General features: G+C 37.8%; 1 protein-coding gene across 1 annotated transcript; it reads right to left on the reverse strand.

Moving 5' to 3' along the window:
• Positions 1-6,412: 6,412 nt before the first annotated feature.
• On the reverse strand, positions 6,413-26,535 carry LOC127438890 (melatonin receptor type 1B-like). The gene is made up of 2 exons (XM_051694802.1): positions 26,343-26,535; positions 6,413-7,547 (listed from the first exon to the last, which is right to left on the reverse strand). The coding sequence occupies exons 1-2, from the start codon at positions 26,533-26,535 to the stop codon at positions 6,688-6,690; spliced, it is 1,053 nt and encodes a 350-aa protein (XP_051550762.1). The 3' UTR covers positions 6,413-6,687.
• Positions 26,536-27,620: the final 1,085 nt, after the last annotated feature.

Genomic DNA, 27,620 nt, shown 5'->3' on the forward strand with positions numbered 1-27,620 from the left:
ACAGAAACATTAATCAAATTAACACAATTGTATTTTCTCATTATTTATTTATTTATTTATTTATTGCCATTCATTGTAGCACTAAAATAGCGGAGATCAGATTCCCTTTTAATAGACTGTTGAATGATGTAACCGTATATGATGCTTCAAAAGACAGAAACAATAAATAAGGTGATCCAGCAGTTTATTGCAATTGTTCTGTCTTTCTGAATGGTTTATGACATTCAAGATATGATAGAGAAAACTACATTTTTAACTTTAGCTGAATATGAATAAGATCACATTAAATTGTTCAAAAATATTTATTTCATGTTTTATTTATTAAATTTAATCTGCAACACATTGTGAACTTCACACATTCAATGGAGATAATGATAGCGAAATATATCGTTTTGGCTTACATTAAATACACATTACTACCAGGGGCGAATTATGACTAGCAAGGGTCCCAATTTTCTTTTAGTTGAGATCTACGTAATCACTTTTCATTGATTTAAGTCTCTTTTAATACCTGTTCTGTTATTTACAGTCAGATTAATAAAAATACACAGCATGGTTGTGGTAAAGAAACTGCAAACATTAGCTGAACAGCCACTGTTCTTAAAGAGACAGTACCATTTTAACATTTGTTGTACATAATGTAAACTCAATTTAAATACTACAAATGATGCATACAAAATGCATATATTCAAAGAGGCCATAATAAATTATGAAATATTTTAACTTCATCAAACACTTAAAAGGGATCATTTTAATTTTTGGGTGAACTATCTTATTATTTACACACCCTCATGCCATCCAAGATGTGAATTACTTTCTTCAGCAGAACACAAATAAAGATTTTTAGAAAAATATCTCAACTCTGTAGGTCCATACAATGCAAGTGAATGGTCCAGAACTTTGAAGCTCCAAAAATCACATAAAGGAAACGTCCATAAGACTCCAGTGGTTACATTAATATCTTCAGAAGCAATATAAGAAGCAATAAGCATTGTAATAGGTCTGGGTGAGAAACAGCTATCTTTTCAACTCATCTGAATGATGGGGTGTGTTCCATTCAGAAGTGACACACTGTTTGCTTCAAAGACTTTACCCTCTGTTGTGAGAGCTTCGAATGGCTGAAAGGTGTGGGGCTCAAAAATAGTGGTCATTTGGTCATTTTTTTGGGAAATTCTGTTTGGAATGACCCTACAGCTTGGCTACCATTATTATTCTCCCGTCGAAAAGCCCTGCGAAGGCATAATTTAAGCCTTTTCAAAGTGTCCAAAAATTCCCTAGACTACATTACATTGACAGAATGTTAAAATGAGCTACAAGACTGTGAATGTTTGTAATTTCAAACTTGAGCTGTCAGAACTTGCACACAAGCCCTTTAATCTGCTTTTAGATGCTCTCTTATTTCTTTCTTTTTTCTTTCTATCTGTAAAACCTGTACAAATGTCTAACTTAAAGCATTTAAAACTATTTAAACTTTCAGACAAGGTTTTGTCAGACTAACATTATAGTTTGTTTTGACAAACTTAACATACCTAGTTTAATCAGTTTTGAACCACACAAAGTAAAATATCAATATTTTCTTTTTTCCAACCACCTAAGCCAAGTAATTTTTTGTATTGTAGGGCAAACATGCAGTTATAGCAATGAATAGTATAAAAAAAAATGTGTTTGACAACCTTTTACACTATACAAAGAATAAAGCTTAACCTTATAAAGCCTAACATGAAATAATAGTCAGAAAATTATATTTTTTAAACCTAGATATGGTGAAGTTTTTGGACGGGCTAATTCAGAATTTGTTTGACACAGCGGGCCGCCAGCTCGAGATAGAGCGTGTGCACAGAGCTCTTGGTCAGCTTCCCAGGGCGGGTGACAAACCCCGATCTATCCTGGCAAGATTCTTGCCGTCGGCTGACAGAGACTTTGTTCTATGAGCAGCGAGGAATAAAGCCAAGTTGTGCTGGGAGGACCACAACAAGTTTTTCCAGACTTTGCTAGATCGACTCAAGCGAAGCGGGATGGAATGAAGGAATGTAAAAAAATTGCTGCACCAACAGAAGTTAAGCTTCACACTGATCTATCCGGCTAAGCTGAGAATTGATGGCATGGATGGTCTTAAGATATTTACATGCCCACGACAAGCTATGGCCATCATTAAATCAATGGAGTGAGTGGGTAACATTGCCTGCACTCAATCAACAATACAGACTACACATCGTGTATTTTACTGATGCAGCCTGAGAGGGTTTGTTGTTCTGTGGTCTGCCCACTGACTCCTGCCTGACTCAGGAGTCTCTCTTTGTTAACTTGCTGTAGAGCTCATTTGTTCACGTTGTGGGTTCGAAGTTATTGTTTACTTGGGCCTGTTTTATTTTTTTCATTTTATTGAACATATTTATGTACAATTTAATGCCGCGGTTTATGATAAGAAAAAAGGGAAAAAACAACAATAAACAAACAAAATAATACATGTAAATATATATGTAAAAAACACCGGACTTGAGCAATCTGGTAGCAATAGTGTCGCGGAAAGTCTCGTGAGCGTGCATGGACCGTCGGATTTCCGAGCGATGGACAACAGTTGGGACTGTTATGCGTGAGGTTGAAGCACTTTTTTTTTTTTTTTTTCTGTTCTTTGAGTTAAACATGTTATGGTTACATCAGTGTTGAATAGTGGTCTATATAATTTAGCCTTGGGTACACAATGTATCTTTACATGTCAATATGTCACACTTTAATATAGGTAAAATATTTCTCTCCACGTGGAATGTTAATGGGCTGGGGCACCCTATAAAAAGAAGGATGTTTGTATCTTGTCTTAAGTGTAAAATGTTTTATATAGTGTTCCTGCAAGAAATGCACCTTTCTTCACAGGAAGCTGGAAAACTTGGCAGGGCATGGGGTGGGCATGTGTTTTGTAGTGCTGGTTCGAGTAAGAGCAGGGGAGTCATCACACTGATAAGCATTTACAATTTAAATATCTCAAACAGATTAAATATAATTTAGGAAGAATCATTATTGTTTTGGCTGAAATACAGGGGCAAAATCAGATTTTGGCTAATATTTATGCACCCAATGCTGATGATCAGAACTTTTTTTTTATAGGTCTTTATAGGTCAAGCTACAAGTTGCTGGGATCCTTCATGATATGGTTTTTGGTGGAGACTAATCTTTTAATAGTTCCGGTCCTTCATCATAGTGATGCAAAGGTGTGTAGACCCTTTAGAGCCATGTTAACACTACAGAGGATGTGTAAAAATCTTGGTCCTACAGACATTTGGAGGCTTCTGAACCCATCTACCAGGGACTTTTTTTCATCAGTTCATAAGATTTTTCTCTAGAATAGATTTTTTTTAATTATTTTTTTTTTTATCTAAGTCACTTAATCTGCCATTCATTGCTCAATTGGGAATATTTTAGTTTCAGAACATGCTTTAGTGTGTTTAGAGATGTTGCCTCATAGAGAAAAGTAAATCATATAGATGATGCTTTAATACATCCCTTGTACAGGACCCAGCATTTCAAAAAAAATTTAAGATAGAAGTTAATGCTTATGTAGAAACGAACTGGTCCTCAGTGTTCTCTGTGGTCATGGCATGGGAGGCACTTAAGGCAATTCTTAGGGGGCGGATCATACAATATACATCATTCACTAAAAATATCAAAGCACAGAAATTCAGAGAATTAGAAAAGAGTATTAAAAGTGCTGAAACAGAGCTGTAGCGCAGCTACATGGTCTTAGAGAGTTCACTCAACTAAAATATTGGTACAATACTATTTTGTCACAAAAGGTAGAGTTTTGGTTATTCAAGGAAAGACAGACATATTTTGCGGGGAACAAGGCAGGGAGACTTCTTGCCAGATGCATAAAACAGAGAGAGTTTTTTTTCCACCATTCCTTCAGTGAAGTCTTCTGGAGGCAATATATGTACTTCTCCCACAGATATTAATAAAGCCTTTAAAGAATTCTATTTCTATCTTCATAGTTCCACATCCATGTCTTTCAGTAAGGATATTAGCAACTTTGTAGAGCCATTAGAACTTCTTAAATTGACGAATGATCAAAAAGACTTTCTTGGCAGAATGTTTTTAGATCTTATGTCACAGAACTGGCTCCACTTATGTTAGAAGTTTACACAGAGTCATTAAAGGAAGGCGAACTACCACCAACCATGGCGTAAGCCCTGATCAGTCTCATTCTTAAAAAAGATAAGACCCAAATTAATGTAAAAGCAATCGTCCAAATTCCCTGATCCAGTTAGATGTAAAAATATTGTATACAATTCTGGCTAATTGGTTAAGCAGGGTAATTACATCAATTATACATATAGATCAAGTGGGTTTTATACATGGCCGTAGTTCTTCTGATAATATTAGACGTTTTATAAATAATACGTGGTCAGTAGTGAATGATCAGACCCTGATTGCTGCAATCTCACTTGACGCCGAGAAGGCGTTTGATAGGGTGGAATGGGGACTATCTTTTTAATATTTTGGAAATGTATAGGTTTGGGAACACTTACAGTATATTGGGTGGATTAAGTTACATTATAAACAACCGGTAGCATCAGTGCAAACTAATGGAGCTGTAATAAGAAATGAGGATGATTTTCCTGGCATTGTAGCAGGAGGTGTGGTGCATAAATTTCTACTCTACGCAGATGATATATTATTATTTGTCTCTGACCCAAAAAAAGATCTATGCCTAGCCTTCATAGAATTATTAATTTTTTCTCCAAATTTTCAGGATATAGGGTGAATTGATCTGACAGCATATTGCCCTGCCACTGCTTTCCAACCTGGTGCCTTTCAATGGCCCAAGCAAGGCATTAGGTACTTAGGCATTTTATCTCCAGCAAATTTGAGAGGTTTAGTTAGTGAATTTTGACCCATTAATGAAAAGGATCTCATGGATAGGTGGGCTTCACTACATCTGTCTATGGCAGGGAAGGTCAATATTATAAAAATGAACTGTATCCCCAAATTCAATTATCTACTACAGTCTCTCCCTCTAGAAGTTCCTCTTTCTTATTTTAAACAATTTGATAGTATATCTAAGTCTTTAATTTGGAATGGTAAATGACCTCTGGCTCATTGGTCTCTTCCACCCAAGAGAGCTCCTCCCTGGTACAACATTGATCAAGCAGTCCTTGCCCCAATTTCACTATTGCAAAGTCTTTCTATCATTACTACATCCTATTATTTCACATTTACATTCAGTATGGACAAAGGTTTCTCGCATGTTCAATTCAGATACTTGCCTAAATGTTTCCTCAAGTATATGGTTGAACCCCAAATTATGTATTAACAAGTCCCCCTTTTGCTGGAAAGAATGGATTGAGAGGGGTGTTGCTACACTTGGTGACCTTTATGAAAGTGAAGCTTTGAGATCATTTAAAAATATAACCCAGCAATTTGGGATTTCTAGGTCTCAATTTTTCAGGTATTTACAGTTGCGCCATATACAGTAATTTGGTGTTAGTACACATACCCCTAAAGCTGCAGACACCCTCTGTATGGTGCTCACAGCCTTTGGAAACGGTCATGAAGCATCAGTGTATTATTCCTTGTTGATTCAGAGTTTTGGTGACAGGGCCTTAACTGCTCTTAAGAGGTTATGGGAAAGAGATTTGAACTTGGTATTGGAGGATGGGGAGTGGGAAAGGATTTAAAAAAATATTAAAACAATGTCTAGGGATGCAATGGTACAACTTTATTCAGTTTAAGATTTTGCATCGTTTCTACTGGACTCCCTGTAGAATGTTTAGGCTTGGTCTAAAAGACACAGCTACCTGCTGGCGATGTCAGTTGGAGGATGGAAACATAGCCCATGCTCTGTGGTTCTGCACTAAGATTCAAGAATTCTGGGTAAGAGTCCAAAATTTGATCTGAGGTTTTAGATACTTAAATTTCATTTTGCCCCAGACAATTTATATTGGGTGAAGGGGCGGTCATTAAAGTAGGTGACAAATATACAAAAAGCTGGGTCCAAACTAGTGTAATGATTGGCAGACAGATAATTCTTAGAGGATGGAAATCAATTGGCGCTCCCTCATTTCAAGAATGGTTTACCGAATTGGGTAGGGTGGCGGCATTTGAAAAGATGTCATATAAACAGCTTGGCAAAATAGACACATATGGTAAGAAATGGGACAAGTATTTGGCCTTTCTGGAGGGCTCTCAGTGAGGACCATGTGGAGAGAAACAGAATTGTGGTGGTAATTGTAAATTCTATTCTTTGTGGAATTCTTTCTTTTCTCTTTGTTTGTTGACTTTTATATTTATGTTCTCAAATATTTTCTTTTGTTTGTTTGCTTATATGTGTGCATGATGTAATTTAGGCTTTGACCACAGAGATATTTGTTAAGGGGTAGGGTGGAGTTGGGGATGAGGATATAATGGGAGTTAAATTGATTCTGTGTGTATATGTTCTGTTTACTCCACATTTCACATAAGAATCAATAAAAATGTTAATAGAAAAAGACTGACAACTGTTCCACGATTATTGATTTGTGTAGAAATGTTCATTCAACAACCAATATCTCTAAGCCTGTCCTAGTCATTCAGGCCCCAGACGGACCATAGCAAAGTTGATCATATAAGTGCTTTTTGCCCCCTGATTGGCTAATCTCATTGATAGATCTGTTTGTGGTGAGTGATTTACTAGAAAAGAATGTGTGTCACTCTGTTTTACAGGTAAGCCTCCTTCACATTGTTATTGGTTGCTGCCGGAGACTGTTTGCTCTTTATGGCCTCAGTATTGTATCTGGAACTTTCAGTGAACAGCGCTCTTGGGGTACAGAGAGCACGGAGAATCTGTTTGTATTCTTGCCTGAAGTTACGGTTGAGCAACCCGTAGACAACAGCATTCAGGCAGCTGTTGAAATATGCCATGAAGTAGCTGGAAACAAACAGCCACTCTGGGACATTTGGTGCCACTCTTGCAGGATTCAAAGCCACGGCAAGCCCAATGAAGTTCAGGGGTGCCCAGCATACGGCAAAAAGAACAAATACCACAAACATCATCAGGAAATTCCTCAGGTCAGCCGCTCGGACCCTCGGACTGGGCCGCACACGACCTTTGACCCTAATCACCAATGTCCATATGCGAAGGTAGCAAAAAGAAACCACGCCCAGTGGAACGAGGAAGTGGATCAGCACAACACAGACAGTGTAGGAGGAGCTGGCTGTCTGGGTGAACGTGCAGGAGAAGACACGTGGGTCATAACTTAGGGAACCCACTAGGAAGTTGGGAACGGTGGCCAGAGCGGTTAGCAGCCAGGTGAGAAGCAGGTACAGACAGGTGTTCCGGCGCGAATAGAGCCAGTCGTAGCGAAGACTGTGACAAATGTAGCAGTAGCGGTTAATGGCGATAGCTGTGATGTTGAAGACTGAGCCAATCACACTCAGTCCCATAACGAACCCGCTCAGCTGGCAGTGCAGGGAACCCATTGTCCAGCCATTATGGAAGATAGCTAGTAGAGCCAGAGGATAGGGGTACAGCGCCACCACCAGGTCAGCAACAGAAAGACTCACCACAAAGAGATTACCTATGAGAGAAAGAGTGTGAGGAAAGGAGATACAGGGAGAGAGAGATAAAGAGAGGAGACAGAATTGATTGATTATTTATATAACGTATTTGCAGGGTACCTCAGGGCCCATGGGCTCACTGTTCCATGGGACCCCTCTACCAGTCATCCACCGTAGTGGGTGGGTCTTGTGGAGTGGACTGTTATTCTATCAATATGCGCTACACGGATGGCTTTCACTGTTGTGCAACGTCTCCGTGTTTATATCAGCATCTCCCACTGACGCATTTAGATGCGTGCTCCTCCCCGAACGTCAACAGGGGAGAGAGGGAACCCCCTCTGGGAGTTGTGGGCCCCTGGGATTCAAGTGGGAATTCATATGGAATTCTATCTTTTCCAACCCTAGAAAACACCTGCATTGCTGGTCACTAGTATATGTTGGATTTTGGATGCTGGTATGCTGGTGCCTAGCTTGACCACTAAGACTCTCTTGGTCAGCAAACATCAATATTTTTTATTTTGTTTTTTTAAACATGCTGGTTAACCAGCATTTTTTGCTGGTGATCAACATGGCTATGCTGGTCCACCAGCTAGACCAGCGCTAACCAGCATAAACCAGCAGGTAAAAAGTCCACCAAAAGTAAACAATGCAGGCTATTCGTACATGCAGAAATTAAAAGTCACCTTGACGAAAACTGACTAAAGAGAACAAAACCTACCAATAGAAATGGCTAGAAAATATGTCTGGCAAAAGAAATTGGTTGTGTCTGCATTTCAGTCTCACAGTAATGAAATCTACAGCTACATTTCGTTATTGACTGCATACACTACATATTTGACAAAGAAAAAAAAAATACCTATGAAGAGGCATTAATACTGACAGCGATTTAATTGCTGGAGGTCGCCTGAACTGTTGATTGCTATAGGCGTTCTTACTTGACTGCACCCAACTGTATAATGAGGCAGATCCCGTTGGTAGTTGCCGCATCACACGCATTTGCATTAAGTTGAACTCTGCTCAACTTTGTTGCATTAACAATGTCTCTGTTGCTCATGTCACCTCAAATCACCAACTCTCATTGCAAATGAATGACTTACAGTCGCTGCAAATCGCTGTCAGTGTGAATGTCCCTTTAGGGGACCAAAAAGACTGCTATCTGGACAGTATGCCTTTGCCTGTTACCATATGAGCAACTTAATTAACCTTGACTCCTCGTCTCTATCACTAAACTTTTACTTTTATACATTGTTACTATTACTCTTTGTCAATTTAAAAATGTTTTCACCCTTATTTTTATACTCCTTAATTGTAGACATCATTGTACATTACTTCTTTGATTTAATTACTTTGCACTGTTTTAGTTTAGAAAGAGGCTAATTGAAATAAGAGCAAATAGTCATTCTGTTATTTCACAAGTTAATTATTTAATTTTCAACAGCTAATCAGCAAATGCTTTGGCACTGCAAATGTAACATATTTGAATGTAATTGAGGAAATAAAAATAAAAATTACAAGAGAGAGCACTGACTTCACTGATTTTTTTTTTCTCCACTGTGTTATTAGCAAATAGAAGGAAAATGAGAGCCGTTATCTGCATTTCTAAGGGAAAAGAGGGAACAGACTGTGTGTGATTGTACATGAGGAGAGATTGAGTGTATATGTATGTGTATGCATGAACTGATAGAATACAGACACTGGTACCTAATTTATAATTCGATTAGGAAGGCACTGTAATAACTTATCCCTGCTGGCTTACATTTGGTCTCCTTACACTGTTCAAAATACTAAAGATAAGAAAAAATGCTTCACTGCCAGTCTGTCTAGCTGTTTTTAAAAGCTCGGAAATTTAGCCTCATGTTCCCTCTCAAAAACTTTCAAGACTTTCAACACATCTGTCTCCTCTAAAACGACCCCAATGTGTCTGTGCAAATATGTATTTCTGATTTGAGCTGCCCCCATAAACCCATTTACAGTCCTTTCACTGAACTGTAATGGCACTCATTTCTGAACTTTATTTTTTGACCCTCCGCACCACTGATCAGGTCACAGTTGTTTTGTTTATATTTTTGAAATCCATGAACACTCCCATCACACTCAAAACATGCAGTCTCCATCTTGCACGACAGCAGGAGCTGAGAAAATTATGTGCCAGGTCACATTCACAGCCAGATTTAAACATACTTTCAAATCACATCAGACCTGCAACCTGATCATATCATATCATGATCATATCAAATCATATATAAGTCTTTATTGTTCATGTAACACCAGTGACTTCTAGTCATGTCAAGTGTTATGACAAATTAAGATTGAGTCACACACTGTAAAGAGTTAATAAGAGAGAAAACTTCACTCCCAGTTGACCCACATCCTTGGAGGTCTGTAATACCATTTGTGGGTTAGACCTTGTTATATGATTATTTTCTAAGTGGTTGAAGAACACTTTTCACAGTCTGTTCCTTTCACAACAAACAGCAGATTGACGTTAAAGGGACAGTTCAGGCCCGGTTCTACAGGGGTGCTTGAGGGTGCTAAGCACCCGAAACGAACCTTAGAGCACCCTCAATTGCAGACCAGGGCAAACTACTGCCCGCGGGTCGATTTATCATGAACATTTTTTGTTAGATCTTTCATTTATCTGGCTTTGGGACCTAATGTACATCCACAAGCTTTTAATATGCTCACGGTTGCCAGATAATAGATTCAACACCCCAGTCAGAGATTTATACTTGCACAAATTGGAAATATTTCACCTTATGTCATACTTAATTTATGCAAGCTGGCAACCATGCATGCGAGTGCGCACGCTTTCTCCTCTTCGAAAAAAAATGTAACTTTTGGCGCTCAATAGTGCAATATTAAGCTAAAAGAAAAGTGTGATGCAGCCACTCCGTGTCCATTCGTGAGGCTGTGTGTGCTGTTTAGTGGCAAGTCTGCGAGCAAACCTTTTCAGTGATGATCTTTAGTAAAATCCCAATAGATCTTCGCATCATTCGCACAGGGAGGGGACACGTGAGCAAAACCAAGTGAAAGAGGAATATGTTTGTTATTTGTGAAAATAATGCATATTAGTATGCATATGTTACTCTGGCAGTAATCATTTCTCAGTGTCATGCAGCTTGTTTTATTCAGTTGTGTGCTGAATGGGATGCCAAACATGACCATGACCCATGAGTGTGTAAATGGGTTGATAATGTTTTGAGAATAAAACAACTTTATCCACTTTGAGGCAAACATTAAAATAAGCTTTAAGAATCTATCATTTCCTAATATTTTATTTTACTGTTAAACCAGACTGATGTAGAGTGTTAAATTGAATACTAAATTACCACTGAATTGAAGTATGGTAAAATAAACAATTTTATTCAGCCTTTATTCAGTTTTACTAACACATGATAGAAAATTAGCAGCAAAACTTAAAGTAATCACAGAATGGTCCAATCAGTCAGTGTACACTTCAGAAAATTGTGCATCATTCATTGAGTGCACTTCTACTTCTGGGCTTAAAAAATACAAATATGCAGAACTTTTTATCTTCTCTCTTCAATGTTCTACTTAACAGCTGATGTGGCCCCTGTACCAAAATAATTGCACACCCCTGCTCAATTGAATATGTAAGACTAATACTGTAAATTGGCAAGCAGATTTCCTTGAATCCCAACAAACACAAAAATCCCTGCATCAATTTATAAACGTGCATGATTTTGCAAATCAGTATGTCCTAATCTGCAGGCGCAGCATATATAAAAGTATATATGTATAATTTATGTTGTTTAGTAGCATTTATACATAATTATTTATACATACTATTTTTTATAATATACATTATAAAAAAAATTGTAATCACAATACATCTCCACTTTATACAGAGCACCCCTACTATTTTCAGAAGCACCCTCAGTGATTTTGATCTGGAACCGGGCCTGGGACAGTTCCCCTAAAGATGAAAATTCTGTCATAATGTACTCATCCTCATGTTGTTCCAAACATGTTCACGTGACAACCTGCATCGTGTAGTGCTAAAAACAATGTAGGTTCTCATGTGAACACACGAGCCACTGTGAACAAGCTTCTCTCATAGCACTCATGAACGTGCAACGGACGTCAAGTTTATTTAAATTTAGGGTTGTTCGTCACCAAAACCTATTGTATGCCTTCAGAAGACTTTAAATATATTTGCATATTCATTAAAACATCTCCTTATGGGGGCCTGGGTAGCTCAGTGAGTAAAGACGCTGACTACCACCCCTGGAGTTTGCGAGTTCAAATCCCAGGGTGTGTTGAGTGACTCCAGCCAGGTCTCCTAAGCAACCAAATTTGCCTGGTTGCTAGGGAGGGTAGAGTCACATGGGGTAACCTCCTCGTGGTTGCTATAATGTGGTTTGCTCTCAGTGGGATGTGGTGAGTTGTGCGTGGATGGCGTGAAGCCTCCACATGCGCTATGTCTCCATGCTAATGCACTCAACAAGCCACGTGGTAAGATGCGTGGATTGACGTCTCAGACGTGGAGGCAACTGAGATTCGTCCTCCGCCACCCGGATTGAGGCGAGTCACTACACCACCACAAGGACTTAGAGTGCATTAGGAATTGGGCATTCCAAATTGGGGAGAAAAAGGTATGAAAAAAAAAAAACATCTCTGCATGTGTTCTGCATAAGAAAGTAATATGGCTTTGAAACAAAATGAGGGTGAGTCAATTATGATTAATTAAAAAAAAAAAAAGAAATTGGTAAACTAATCCTTTGTTTCAATCTTTCACAACTCCACTTTAGTAGCAATTTTTATTTAAGCATAATGCCCTGTTTAAATGCTGGTTACAAATAAACACGCATGCATGCATGCACACACACACACACACACACAAACACTAATGTCATCCCAAACAAGCCTAAAGTCTGCACCTTTCTTTCATCAACTTGTAACCTTTAGCAGCATGAAAAATGCATCTGAACATTTCCTTCAAACCTATGGTGGCATTTTGAGTAGTCTCAGCCTGTCAAACATTTGTCACAGCTTGCAGGAAGTGTGCTTTGACAAGTTCACCCTCTCCTGCCATTAGTCTAGCACATGTCCAATAACCCAAAGCTTCACACACAGGACAAAAACGGCTGCTTCAGCCCTCTATGTTGAAAGTTATTATCTACACCAGAGCCATTCGTGGGAAAGTGGATGGCAAAATTATATCTAACCCCAGCAAATCACATCACTGAATGGCTTTGTTCTTTAACAACCACCATCGCTGAGAAGCAGCAAGCAAGTAGGGATGGTAGGCTCGACCCTGAAACATTGAGACGTATCATATTGATGTACCACAAGGACCCCCTTAAATAATAAAATATGGTTTCTGAAGTAATTAGCAATTGAATTTTGTATGATCAGTTGACATCATCATGAGTTTTTTCACACCACTAGGCTACTTATAATAGGTTTTGTGATTGTTATAAATTTGTATTTAAAAGAATTATATTAAAGGGCTATAATTACCCATTTTATCCTGAACCCTAAAAAGGGCTAGAATAAAAAGGTATCTTTGAAAGTTAATTAATTGCTATTTTCCAACACATTAAGACCCACATAACACATTTCCATTTTTTATTTTATTTAATTTGTTTATTTTACAGCTTGTGGAAATCATGAAAATAACATTGAATAGATTGTGTCAAGGCACAGATCTGTAGAGAAGAATGGCAGAAAATCTCCAAATCCAGGTGTGCAAAGCTTGTCGTATCATACTCAAAAAGACTTGAGGCTGTAATCGCTGCCAAAGTTGCTTCAACTAAGTACTGCGTTAAGGGTCTGAATACTTATGTCAACGTGATATTTAAGTTTTTTCTTTTTAATAAAATTGCAAAGTTATCAAAAATCAGTTTTTTGCTTTGTCATTATGGGTTATGGAGTGTAGATTGATGTGAAAAAAATAATTTAAAGCATTTTAGCATAAGGCTGCAACATAACAAAATGTGAAAAATATTAAAGGGTCTGAATACTTTCTGAATGCACTGTATACAATGTCACATGACCTTAGTTTTTGGAGGGACCCCCTTTTCAAAAATGTGACCAACTCACTCATTACTCCTATCCCAAGCCTCTTAAATGTTTGTATCCTCCATGATACAAAAACTTTTTTAAGGTTAAAATCACACAAATGCAAAAGTTCTGATTATATGATGTTTATATAACTTAGGTGATCATATTTAAACAATTTCCAAGATGACTGGTTTATTATTTAGGTAAAAGCAAAACGGCAAGGTTGCACTACTTTTTCTACTGAAACACTTTCAGTTAGAAAAATAATCAATTCAATTCGAATGCCTCAGTAGTCTGGTACTCTCCTGTAGGCTAAGTTCCTAAGCTCAGCAGTATCCAAATTCTTTCAAACAGCCACAGGTCACTGTGCTGTAGGTCCTTTGCACTGACATTCAAAATGACATTTCTATGGGGAGTCAGTGCTGTTGGCGGACAAAGATGTCATCTCTGGTTGTGCCTACTTGTCGTCAGTTGCTATACTTTATGTCTGGATGAACCTGCACAGCTGTCAGAGAATCATAGTCACATGGCCAATGGTAAGGGTACCATCATGCAGCAATTCTTTAGGGAACTCTACATCAACATCGAACAATGGCACAGTTCATCATGAGAGATACTGTATGAATATGAGACCTTTCCTTTATCACTTTCCTCCAGCTCGAATGCAGGAAGGACTTTGGTTTTTAGTTTCTTGTCAAGGTTGAGGGACATAAAGACACAGCAATAATGACGGGATGATTTCACAAGGGGCTCATTTATCATGTGTTGCCTCTGCTTGCTCTTTAGGGATAGACAGACAGAGAGTGAGAGAAAACGAGAGAGAGAGAGAACAGGATTTATTTTGTCTGTGGTTCAGTTCAGGACAGTTCCTGGGATGGAATAGCTGCCTGCGGATCACTATAAATCCACATGATTATCCTGTATTGAACTATGTATTTGGTTCCCTCTCTAACAAATTTCATGATACAGACTCTACACAAGAAAATATATTCTGCAGGCTTGAATGATAGATTTGGAGAGCTGTGTGTGTGAGTCATGTGAAATGGCAATATTTTGAAGGATCTCAACAAAAAGTCTTTAAAGTCAACATGAAATCCAAATTGACTCTATTTCAGTCATGACAACTTTTGGAAAGTTTTAGTATGGACTTGTTGGACTAGATCTTCTACTCTATTGCTGCATCGCAAGTACTGCTGGGACATGCTGCTGCACAATTAGAACACACAAGACATGCTGCATCTAGCATGTATGACATGCTGCTCAATTAGACATAAATACAATCCCCAAACAAAGCAGGGAAGCTGCACAAATGCATAACACAAACACAACCCCCCTCACAAGAAGATCTACTGCCAAGACTTGTGTACTGCTGCTGCTCTGAAGAGCCAGTATCCTAGCTAGGTGTGCCTTGGCCTACTTGGCCGAATGGCATAACGCTAATTAACTAATTCTATATGTGTGCCTGGGCCTGCTTGGCCGAAAAGCCTAAATGGCTCATAATTTGTATATAGACCAGGAAAGCCCAGAGCTTATTTAACTAGCGACTCAGCCCAGCTATGTGTGGATTTATTTAAACTAATGACCTAAGATAGCGATGTGTGCAAGTGCCTGATTTGGCTACGACCACCTTAATAAAGACACATAACTATGTGTTATGGCCAAGAGCAGACATTACCGAGCAAGCTGATGAAAGAAAATGCCCCAGCAACCACCAGAGCAAATAGTATTTTTCAGAGAAAACTTTTGCAGTGCACTGCAGTGAAACTAAGTTTGTCATTGTAACCTTTGATCGAAATGTAACATCTTGCTCTGCCTCTGAAACAACTTTCCTTTTTGGCTGACATCACCTACAGGCCACGGCAATTTTATCATATAATCAAAAAGCTAACATACTGTATATAGCTACTTAGGCATTGTTTTAGGCTAGCATTGTAGTTAATTAAACCTTTCTAAAATCTTGCCATATTTAACACAGTAATTTATTTTAATGTAATACAGGTTAATGTTTAAGTAATAAAGGTTACAGCAATAATAGCAAGAAATGTTACCACTGAGATGCCAAGATGCCATCAAGGGTGAACTTGAGCTTCAGCCTCCATGTCCCAATCTAAAAGCCTGCTCAAAAATGGGTGCTGACAGATTAAGCAGGAGAATAGCCCGCTTTTCACCATCCAATCAAATTCAGATGGATAAAATCAAGTCTTCCATACATTTTCTTTCCAGTTAAATTCTGTTTCACTTAAAAATAAGTCACACTAAGGACATACTGTAAACATTAGTTGCAAATGCTGTTTCATGTTGACTTTAACACACACAAAGAGAGTTGGCCACACAAGCAGATGGGGTGATAGACAGTTGCTTTGCCAACTCAGGAGATCAAATCGACACCTCTTTGAAATTATTGCACCTCTCAATCTAACATTGAATGTGTTTACAAACTATCAGCCTGGCCATTAGACTTGGTAAAAGCCAAGTATCTGGTGTGTTACATCTGACAATGTTTTGGCTTCAGAAATGCATGCATTGCAGTCTTTGCACTGCCTGGGAAAGCCCAAAATAGATTACAGATCATCTTTGTTACCTTCAACTTACAGCTTCATTAGCTCACATTCTTGTTTGCTTACAGAAACAATATTTTAGGCTGGGTTTTCCAAAATATTAAGTAGAACTTTAGTAGCACATACATAATCTCTGCTGCAAGTTTCCCAAAATGCATCATCACAGTAGTAGGTAGACTATCAATGTTTGTAGCCTCGGACCACGTTAGTCCATTACGTGCAACTTTAACAGATCTTTCTCCTTTCTTCCCCATATATTATTGCATCTTGATTATTGCAAAGATATGTTTTAACTATATTCAGACGATTCTCAAAACCTGCAAGAAGATGGTCATAGTCATGATTTTTTTGCATTGTTACATTTTTTTGGACAAGTTTTGCTTTAACAATTCCAATTGTTTTCAGTGATGATTCTCATTATCATAACATTATAGCTTTTTTACTGTATTGCACAACAATATTTTTTATTTATTTATTTATTTAAAATAAACTAAAATAAAAAGTCCATCACAGAATTTGAGGAAGAACCCAAGATGCAGGAAGGCAAAGAACTAGGCTTTATTAAAAATATAAAACAGAATACAAACAAAACCTCACAAAGAAGGGAAACAAAGTGTTTAAATGATTCTCTGCAGTCTGTGCATGATAGGCCTGATTTTACACGACAGACAATAGGATAGATCATAAGGTAGGGGAGACAAACTTTGAGATATTGGTGAAAGTTTTGGCCTTAGTTCATCACCTCTGGGTCTGACAGCTCCCATAACAATGCCATACTTAAATGGATAGTTCACCCAAAAATTAAACCTCTGTTGTTCCAAAATAGTATGAATTTCTCTTTTATGCAGAACACAAAAGGTGTTAGGCAGAATGACAGTCTTAAAGGAATGTTCTGGGTTAAGTTCAAGTTAAGCTCAATTGACAGCATTTGTGGCATAATGTTGAGTACCACAAAAATGTATTTAGATTCATCCCTCCTTTTCTTTAAAAAAAGCAAGAATCAAGGTTACAGTCAGGCACTTACAAAGGAAGTGAATGGGGACAATGAAAGTGAATGTTTCCAATTTTTGAAGGGTTTAAACACAGAAATGTGAAACTTATAATTTTATCAAAGCACACAATAATTCTCCTGTTAAAACTTGTGTACAATTTGAGCTGTAAAGTTGTTATACTGTAACATAACTGTAACATAATAGCTGTAAACTTATACTGAACCCGGAGCATTGCTTTAAGGCTGATTTATACTTCAGCGTCGAACCTACGACGTAGGCTCCACGTAGTGGCCAACATATTGGTTTGCATTTATAGTTCTGCGAGTACACAGCCAAAAAATATAACTATATGTTTCATACATAAACAAAAGCAATGCTAGAAATAGGTGCATCCCAAACCGCACACTTCTGCACCATTCTACGCCATTTTGGAGTGCGAGCTGTATGTTAACACTGAAAATGCAGCAAAAGGAAGTGTACTTTAAGTACCCGGATGAAGCACTTTTTCAACTGTCAAAATGGAGTGTGGAATGTTGGACACTTTATGCTTGCTGTACATAGCGGAAGGGGTGGAGTTACCTGGCTGCGCTGCTCATCTAAAAAAACAGTTGTAAATAATGAAGAATGTAGCAGCTAGCAAAGCTTCAGTGGATGCAGCACCTTACAAATGTAAGTTGAATGCTTTACCATCACCCCAAGCTGTGTGAATATGTACGTTGTTTAAGATACAAGTGTTGAACTGAGGTTGGCTAATGCGCTAAAGCTAGCGGCAACACATAACGTGCGCTTGAAACGTCACTTCTGTCAGCTGTTAAACGGTGAATGCTTCCGTGTAGTAAAAAAAAAACTTTGTGTTCCCTTTGGGACGATACTACACTTTGCAAATTCATGCACTACATGGCTGAGTGCATAGTATATTTTGTAAGTGCATAGTGTGTCATTTGGGACACAGCTAATGTCATTTTTGGATTCAAAAGTAGTTATTAAATTATTTTAGCATCAAAATATTAATGCTACAATATTTTTAAAAATATGCATATTATTTATTATACATGTTTCCTGTATTGCAGGCAGAAAATAAATGAGGAAATTACTGTATGCTTACTCTCTTAATAGTAAGAGTCGCTTAAATAATAGTACATACATATTTTGGCATACTTTTGATGTTCAGTGCTGAAAAAGGAATCATCAAATGAATTAATAACTATACTCACCTGAATAACACAAAATGGGTGTCATTTTTAAGAGTTTACAATGCTTGTAGGCAGGTTCTTTTTAATTTGCTGACAAATTAGAAGTGTTCCGTTTCCAGAACTTATGAAATATGATTATTTACTGTACACATACTGTCAAACATACGATCAAATCATCGTGCTGATCAGAAATTTTGTGAGTAGAATACAAAACATATTATTTCACTCACTTATCAAATTAATATCAAGTAAAGGCATGGAGAAAAAAGCTTTTAAAGTTTATAAGCTGTAAACAGATATTTTTTGTCATGTTTCAGAATGAAAAAAAAAACAAAACAGCAGATGCTCCCAAATTGGAAAATTCTTTAATAGTCCTGAGTCTAAATACAATGTAATATAATGCATAGATATTCAAATAAACTTGGATAAAATGTGACTCTACCACAGATATCCTTGTTATCAGCCTGGGGGTTGTCTCTGGTTAAAATGGACCAATCACAGCTGTTGTGGTCTATGTCGATGTGACGCGCAGTTACATTTTTTGAAGAGGTGCGCGTCAGGCTACGATGTAGGCTATGCCGTAACCGCCATAGCTATGCGTAGCCTACACCATAGGTTCGACGCAGAAGTACAAATCCGCCATTAGTCACCAAATATGCAATGAAAGTGAACGGTTAATGAAAGTATCCTTCTGTCTAACAACTCCTTTTTGTTTTTCTACAGAAGAAAGAATGTGATAAGGGTTTGGAATGATATGAGGTTGAGGATGATGACAGAATGTTTGGGTGACCTATCCTTTTAGGTTCTGCTTAATAAGGAGCAATCTACGTGCTGGTTTTGAAAAAAGTTAAGATGATCTTAAGAACATGATATGCAACATTAACAGGCAAACCTTAAAATCTTTTAGTCAGTATTTTTCAGTTGAAGACCAGGACGCCAATTTAATAAAATCTGCCTCATTAAAATACTGGAAGTGTATATGGTTAAAGATGTCTTGTGGACAGAGATGGAACCACAAAGCTGAAAACTAGGATTTTATCTTTTGTAAATTAACCTGTTAGATGTTTGGAGAAATGCAAGAAAGCTGCAGTTTCTGCAGAGGCAATTAAAAATGCAATTACCTGTTAACTTTCCTGCAGTACCTCTCTGAGCCAGATGTTATCTCTTATCAGTGAATTATATAGTGAAGCTGTAAGGATGGTTTCTGGCTGAACTCAGAATAGTGTTCTGATAAATGCATTTAATGGATATTCTGGCTCTGCTTGTCTGGAGAATCTATGTTGGAATTGCCTGATAATAAAAGAATTTTAAAAGCTTCCTTTAATGCACAGGCCTATTATACCTCTGCACATCTCATCTCTCTCTTTTTGATGTCCATGATTATATGTGCGAAACATTAAAAGCTGCTATTCGTCTTCTGTTTAATTCTTTTTGGATTATAAGGATCATGAGATACTGGCTCCTTCACCAACCCCAAACACTCTGACCAAAGCTCCTGTCAGTCACACACAAAGCACCTAGATACATTTGTACATAGCCACGGAAAGTAGGGGTGCTGGGGGTGCTGCAGCGGCCAAACCTAAACTCCCCCAGCATCAACCCAAATGTTATGTTTTAAATTGTATTACTGTGAAGCACTTTGGTCAACTCTGTTGTTTTAAATGTTATATAAATAAAGTTTGAGTTGAGATTAAAGCGCAAATGCTGTGATTTAATTATATAAATATGTAGTTTATATGTGCTGCGTGGTTCACAGTGGATGCGTGCTGCTCTGTCATCTCATACAATGTGAATGATTCTCAATGTCTGTTGCGTTTCCAGTGTTTGAGTTGTCGGATTTATGCATTCAAAGTATAAAATAAGATTGCAGCCATTAGCAGTTTCATAAATCACACCAGGACAATTCACGATTTTAATTTGATACATTTTCCATTTTAGTGTAAAAGGAGTAACAGAGCACAGGTTCAAAATAAGCCTGTGTGCATTTTAAATCCGACGTGTGTCAGTCGTACTGTGCGCTGTACCGGATAGAGTCGGTACTACCGGTATTGCAGAAACACTGGTATCTTTACATCTTTTTTATTTTAGTATCGACTTGGTACCGAAGTACCGGTACTTCTGACAACACTACTACCTAGCATATCACTAAATGAGTTTAATTTGAATTATTTTGTGTGTGGAATTATGCATGTACTGTATATACACCGATCAGCCACAACTTTAAAACCACCTGCCTAATATTGTGTAGGTCCCCCTCGTGCCGCCAAAACAGCACCAACCCACATCTCAGAATAGCATTCTGAGATTATATTCTTCTCACCACAGTTGTACAGAATGGTTATCTGTTACAGTAGACTTTGTCAGTTCGAATCAGTCTGGCCATTCTCTGTTGACCTCTCTCATCAACAAGGCATTTCTGTCCACAGAACTGCTGCTCACTGGATATTTTTTGTTTTTGCCACCATTCTGAGTAAACTCTAGAGACTGTTGTGTGTGAAAATCTCAGGAGATCAGCAGTTACAGAAATACACAAACCAGCCCATCTGGCACCAACAATCATCCATGTGATTGTATAATCAGCCAATTGTGTGGCAGCAGTGCATAAAATCACGCAGATACAGGTCAGGATCTTCAGTTAATGTTCACATTAACCATCAGAATGGGGGGAAAAATATTATCTCAGTGATTTCGACCGTGGCATGATTGTTGGTGCCAGACGGGCTGGTTTGAGTATTTCTGTAACTGCTGATCTCCTGGGATTTGATCGGTGTAGGCTACAATGCATTGGCAATATAAAAAGGTCTTTTTAGGGCTCAAACATGCATGCTTGGTTACTAACTCCATTCTGCATCTGAGTGTTTATGCATGTTCATGAAAGAGAAAAAGAGAATGACAATGTTTTGTCTGTCCATGTCCAAAAGTCTGTTTTAGCTGATCTAAAAAATCATGGTGCTTTATTAGATGTTAAAATTGTCTGACAAACAGAATGTCCAATAAGAGAGTGGCGTTCAGTGCAGCAGGTCAGACAGTTGTGCCTGAGGGCAAAGCTCAAGCAAGAAAACATTACCAGTGCAAAGACCCACATTACAGTAATGTTTCATCTCAACCAGTCTCATTCCAGTCAACACTAAGAAGTGGAAAATTGTTTACCTTAAGGAGCCATTTCCATTAGATCTAATCCTTAATTTGTTTTGATGGTGTAATCTGATGTATTCAGGTTGATTCACTGATTGCTGTCATGTAATATTTTTTACTTGAATAAAACCAGTTAATTTAGATGTTACCACATGAAGTGTTTTTGTTTTGTTTTTTTTTTTAGGTTAGCATGTTTCAGCGAAAAGCAAACCCATACATGTCAGAAATGTCCATATAAGAGCATCTACCTGCTTCAGTCTAAAATGAAGAGAAGAGAATACATTTTTTGAAAATGCAATAAAAAAAAAGTTATTTTTCTTCTCTCACTGTATGCATCCGTTTTCATCCATCTGTCCAACAGCAGAAATGAGTGTGTGCCAATGCCAAACTCTGCTGCTATTTCAAGTGAGGCATAATGGATGCGCTAACAGTCTGCTGGTGCCACTGCTTTAATGGAGACATTGTAATGCAGCAGTGTGATTTGCCTCCCCTGTGACACTTATGTCCAATTATAGAACACATGGGGACATTCCCCATGTCTTTCATCTCAGCCCCCTTAAAAATGAGATCATATTTGCTATAAAAAGATGCTGCAGTAAGCTATTGTTGGTTGTTTTACCACTCATTAAAAAAGTAAAAAATTAAAAAGCTTAATTACATTAAGTATCCTTTCTTATAGTCCTGGTGGTCCTGACCTAGAGTGCCTTATAGGGGTTCTGCACTGCACACAGATCTCTGAGTCAGAATCAGAACTGGTAATGATTACTAGATAAATGATTTGGACAGGTTGAAGTGCTTGACTTAGGAAGATCTAATATGTGCCACGAATATCCTAGACAGCTTAAGGGAACACCAACTGATTCTGGGTATTAAGGAGCTATCAGTCAGCACTCCAGTCTGAATATGGGCCCGAGGATGGGAAGCATTGATTACACCAACCCAGGTTGCCAGAACCTGCACAACCATATAACACTCCTTGACAGCTGTGGAAATAGCTTGAGCTGCAAGGATACGAGGGACAGAGGAGATGAAAGGAATGTAGCAGGATCGGATTCTTCTTTCATTCTTTGTTGCAGGTAGTTCAGTTTGACATGAAATTACCACAACAAAAAGAATATTAAGAACAGACGGGGCAACACCCACGTGTCAACAAGCTAAGACTATTTAATATTTTCTTCTCTCAGGTTTTGTAAATTGTCTAAAAATAAATAAATAAACAAAAGGTTTTTAAAAGGTTGAATATATACATAATACTCTTTTTTTTTTTTTTTTTTTTTGTCTGCCAATGTGAGTCCACCAGTTGCATAGACTGCAGGCCATACTGCGTGTAATCACATAATAAGCATTTATCTTTCACACACATTCATTAATCTGTGTAGTTAACAGTTTTTGTTTTTAAAATTCTTAACATTATTAACATGAAATGTCCTTGTTTGACAGTATTTGGAAATAACCCCTGAAGATTGGTGAAAGCTTCGGCTTCTGCTCTGCACATTTGGACCTGACAGCTCTAACGATGTACTTCAGTTCAGCTTAAAGGAATATTCTGGGTTCAGTTCAAGTTTAGCTCAGTCAACAGCACTCGTGGCATAGTACTGATTACGATAAAAAATTATTTTGACTCGTCCCTCCTTTTCTAAAAAAAAAAAAAAAAAAAAGCAAAAATGTAGGTTATACAGCGAAGCACTTACAATGGAAGTAAATGGAGCCAATTTTTGGAGGGTTTAAAGGCAGAAATGTGAAGCTTATAATTTTATAAAAGCACTTTAATTATTCTGCTAAAACTCATGAATTATTGGAGCTGTAAAGTTGTTTAAATTGCCATTTTTATGGTCGTTTTAGGGCTTACAGCATTATGTCGTCATGGCAACAAAGTTGTAAAATTGGATATAACTTAAGGTAAGCAAGCCATTTTATCACACTAAAATCATGTTAACACACATATTGTTTATGTCTTGTGGCTATACGTTTGAAACAGTGAGTATTTTAAAGGTTAAGGATACTTTGTAAGTGCCTCACTGTAACCCAGATTTTTGCTTTTTTTAATGAAAAAGATGGACAAGTTCAAATAAATATTTGTGGTACTCAACGTAAGGCAGCATATGCTGTCGACTGAGCTTAACTTGTAGCAAAATATTCCTTTAAAGGGATAGTTCGCTCAAAAATAAGCTCTAATAATAATAATAATAATAATAATAATAATAATAAGCTCTGTCGAAATAAGTAACAATGTAAAGACTGTGATTTGCCACGTTTTATGCAAACCTGTATCACAAGATATCTGTCCAGCTGAAATGCTATACAAAATTCAACTGTACCAAATATCAAACTGTTTGAAAAAGGCAATACAGGAAAAATAGAAGGAATAAAGTAAAATATAAAATGTGAAAATTAGGAAAAATATTTTGTATGTGTATGTTTGTCATGCTTTAATGTATGAACCAACAAGCATATAAATCTGTGAGTCATTAATGCCAGTCATTCACTCGCTGCACAATGCAGCCAATCAAATCGGACCACTTTTTTGTTTATGCGTATCACTTTACTGCATTTGTCATTCTAATGTCATCATCATGGCAAGCTTAGAGCAGTGTGCAGGCAACCCCCCCAATAGTTTCGAGTGTATTGATTCAAACATTTGTCATGAGCACTTATTTATGGTTATTGATCAATTATTTTTTAAATACTCTCTTGGTTAATTTTAGTTGGTCAATTTTTGGTCTTCTTTTATATAGAACCTTTAAGGTATAACATACAGTAATTGCACTCCTAAAAGCACACTGGTCCCCACATGTTAATATGGTCCAGAACAACCACTGAGAACCAAAATCCTTACCACCCAAATAACATTTCAGTTTTCAGCACAGGGTTATAAAATTTATATCAACAATCACAAAAATTGTGTCTGAGCTGTGGCAAAGTGGGTAGTGCACATTCACAACGCATAAAAAGCCAGTGTTATGTCCTGATACCATTCCTCCTCTCTTTCCCCAATGGTCTCCTGTCTCTCTCTACTTGTCCTGCCCTTAAAGGCATTTAAAGCCCATAAATAGATTTTTTTTTTTTTTTTTTTTAAATAAGCACAAGCAAAATTGCACAAGCAGATCGCATGCCTCTCTTTTTTTTTTACAGCATTCTAGCCATCAGACTCAGGATTATGATGATTTCTTCCACATCACATGCTCAGGAGAATTTCCCATGCCCCATAATGCTTTCAACACTTATAAACAGCACACTGGGGTCTGATGATGGGCTTTCAACTCTGATGGAATGCATCATCAGCACAGAGGCTCTCCTCAGTTTCACTCTGCTCTCCTCAATGATCATGTCCATTATAACATACCAACAGCTTAGCAGAGCCCAACTATGTGAAAAAAAAACCCTAACCAAAACCTTATCTACAGCATTAAAATCAATAAACACATCTCTCCTTCTCGCTCTCCCTTCTTTCTCACTTATACCAGACTGAAAAGGGAAAAGAAAAATAGGAGATAATGCAACAAGCAATAGGTCATTTAACAGTGTGCATGTGTGTGTCTTGTTACCCTATAATAGTCTCACACATCTGGTAATTATTCTTCATCACACTGCCTGCCATTTAAAGTGAAGCTCTTTAAAGTGAGTTGGAAGAAGACAAACTGAATTCTGTCAAATGTATCTGTTAGCTGACGCCAGGCTTTATTTCAAGAATGGATTAGCACTATACCATTTTCAGTTGAAGAAAATGGTACAGGTGGTACTATCATGCCTTGGGTTACTTTGTCTTGAAACATAAAAAAATAAAAAATAATAATAATAAAAAAAAATATTCAACACCTCACATCTTGTTTTGTTGCACAGTACAACAGGACATGATTTGCTGGTGTTTCTGTTATGTAATTCTGTAAAAAAATAAAAATAAAAAAGGCACATCAAAACATAGGAAAAAAAGCATGTTAGCTATGTTTTGACATCAAGGAATAGTTCATCCAAAAATTTAAATTATCTCATCATTTACTCACCCTCATGCCATCCCAGATATGTATGACTTTCTCTCTTCTGCTAAACACAAAGATTTTGAGAAATATCTTAGCTATGTTCCATTTGTTACAAGTGAATGGTGACCAGAATTTGAAGCTCCAAAAAGCACATAAAGGCAGCATAAAAGTATTCCATAAAACTCCAGTGGTTAAATCCATAGCTTCAGAAGCTATATTATAGGTGAGAAACAGATCGATATTTGAGTACTTTTTTTACTATAAATTCTCCTCCCTGCCCAGTAGGTGGTGAAATGGACAAAGAATGTGAATCGTCAAAAAGAAAAGAAAAAAAATTTGAAAGTGAACATTTATTGTAAAAAAAGGACTTAAATATTGATCAGTTTTCACCCACACTTATCATATCGCTTCTGAAGATATGGATTTAACCACTGGAGTTGTATGGATCACTTTAATGCTGCCTTAATGTGCTTTTTGGAGCTTCAAAGTTCTGGCCACCATTCACTTGCAGTGAATAGACCAACAGAGCTGAGACATTTTTCTAAATTTCTTCATTTGTGTTTAAAGAAAGAAAGTCATACACTTCTGAGAAGGCATGGGGTGAGTAAATGATGAGAGAATTTTCATTTTTGGGTCAACTACTCCTTTAAACTCACATTCTGCATTCTGTGGCCAATTTGCTCTCTGTCTGTAACAGTGTAATTATTAACTATTATCAAATGAGAAAAAAATTATCCATGCCAAACTGAAACCAACAGCTGGAAGCAACTTCAGGCAACACATAATAACGCAATGCTGCTTTAACTTTAATAAGTGAATATTTGTATGGATGTTTTATACATACGCATCATATGCAAGTTCAGTGAAATTTCTTATAAAAAGTAAATAAAATTAGCTCTACAGTATGACATTACAGTTTCGGGGTTTCCACACCTGCATTCCTCAGTTTCTTGTTTCTGTACACGGACAAGATGACAAGTAGATTTCCAATGATATCAGCCACGGTGGTGAAGATGAGTAAGCCGGCGAGGGTAGCCGATACCCCGGGAGACGTGCTTCTGACGGCGAGGCAGTGGTTACCTCGGGACAAACTATCGATGCAGCTCAAGTTCACCTTCATCGACATTCTTACGGAGCACTGTAACGCCACATTAAAGTTTCTCTTTTGATTCCCTCTTCATTTTAAAAAAGCAAAGTTGCCCTTATCACGTATTCCCGAACGCTCTACCATCAACATATCCAATTAATTTTACGCATTTGCACTATTGTCTGATAAAATGTGAAATGTCACTCGACACATCTGCAAAATGCAAATAGCATTATATAAGATGTAATGCAAATGCCGTTTTCATTTGTTTTTCCATCGCACAGAAGAAGCCCCCATGTTTTAGAAGAGGACCCTTCTGAATTTTCCAGTAGCTCCAAATGGATGTTTGATAAGCATTTGGTAGTCCCTGCATTGCCAGGCGCACAGTTCTCTCTGGATTGTCAGCTCGGATCAGTGACTCAAACACTCCGGGCAGTTATTCAGACGCCACACACATCACGAAACAGACATCAGCAAGCGTCTGCATCGCATCCCCGGCGCCGGAGCCTCTCTGTCCCTTTAGAGATCTTCACAGGTCTTAAAATGAAACCCGAACCCGACCCCGAGACCGTGTGGCCCGACCCTACCCTACCCTGCCCGAACCATACCGTCAGATTTTAAGCACAAATCCGAAATCGCTTATAGCCAATCTAATTTCTTCTCCTAGCAATAACTGTTGCAATAGGCTGTATTTTATGTAGGCATATAGGCAACATTCCTAACAGTACTGTAACAGTTACAGTTTTAACAAGGCACAGCAGCCCCTAAGCACACTAGAGCAGAAGGGGAAAAAACACTGCCTTTCCGTTTTTGTGCTGAAACTTCACCTGGAGCAGAACAATCTGAAGTAATATGAAACAATGCAACAGTCCCCTCTATGCAGCCTGACAGGCCCGGTTCTACGGGGGTGCTTGAGGGTGCTAAGCACCCTCAAACTAACCTTAGAGAACCCTCAATTGCAGACCAGGGCAAACTAATTTATCATGAAAATGTTTTATTAGATCTTTCATTTATCTGGCTTTGGGACCTATCGCGCATCCACAAGAGTTTAATATGCTCAGGTTTGCCAGATAATACATGCAACACCCCAGTCAGAGATTTATACTTGCACAAATTGGAAATAT

The sequence above is a fragment of the Myxocyprinus asiaticus genome, chromosome 4 (assembly GCF_019703515.2).
Source record: "Myxocyprinus asiaticus isolate MX2 ecotype Aquarium Trade chromosome 4, UBuf_Myxa_2, whole genome shotgun sequence".
Classification (NCBI taxonomy): Eukaryota; Metazoa; Chordata; class Actinopteri; order Cypriniformes; family Catostomidae; genus Myxocyprinus; species Myxocyprinus asiaticus.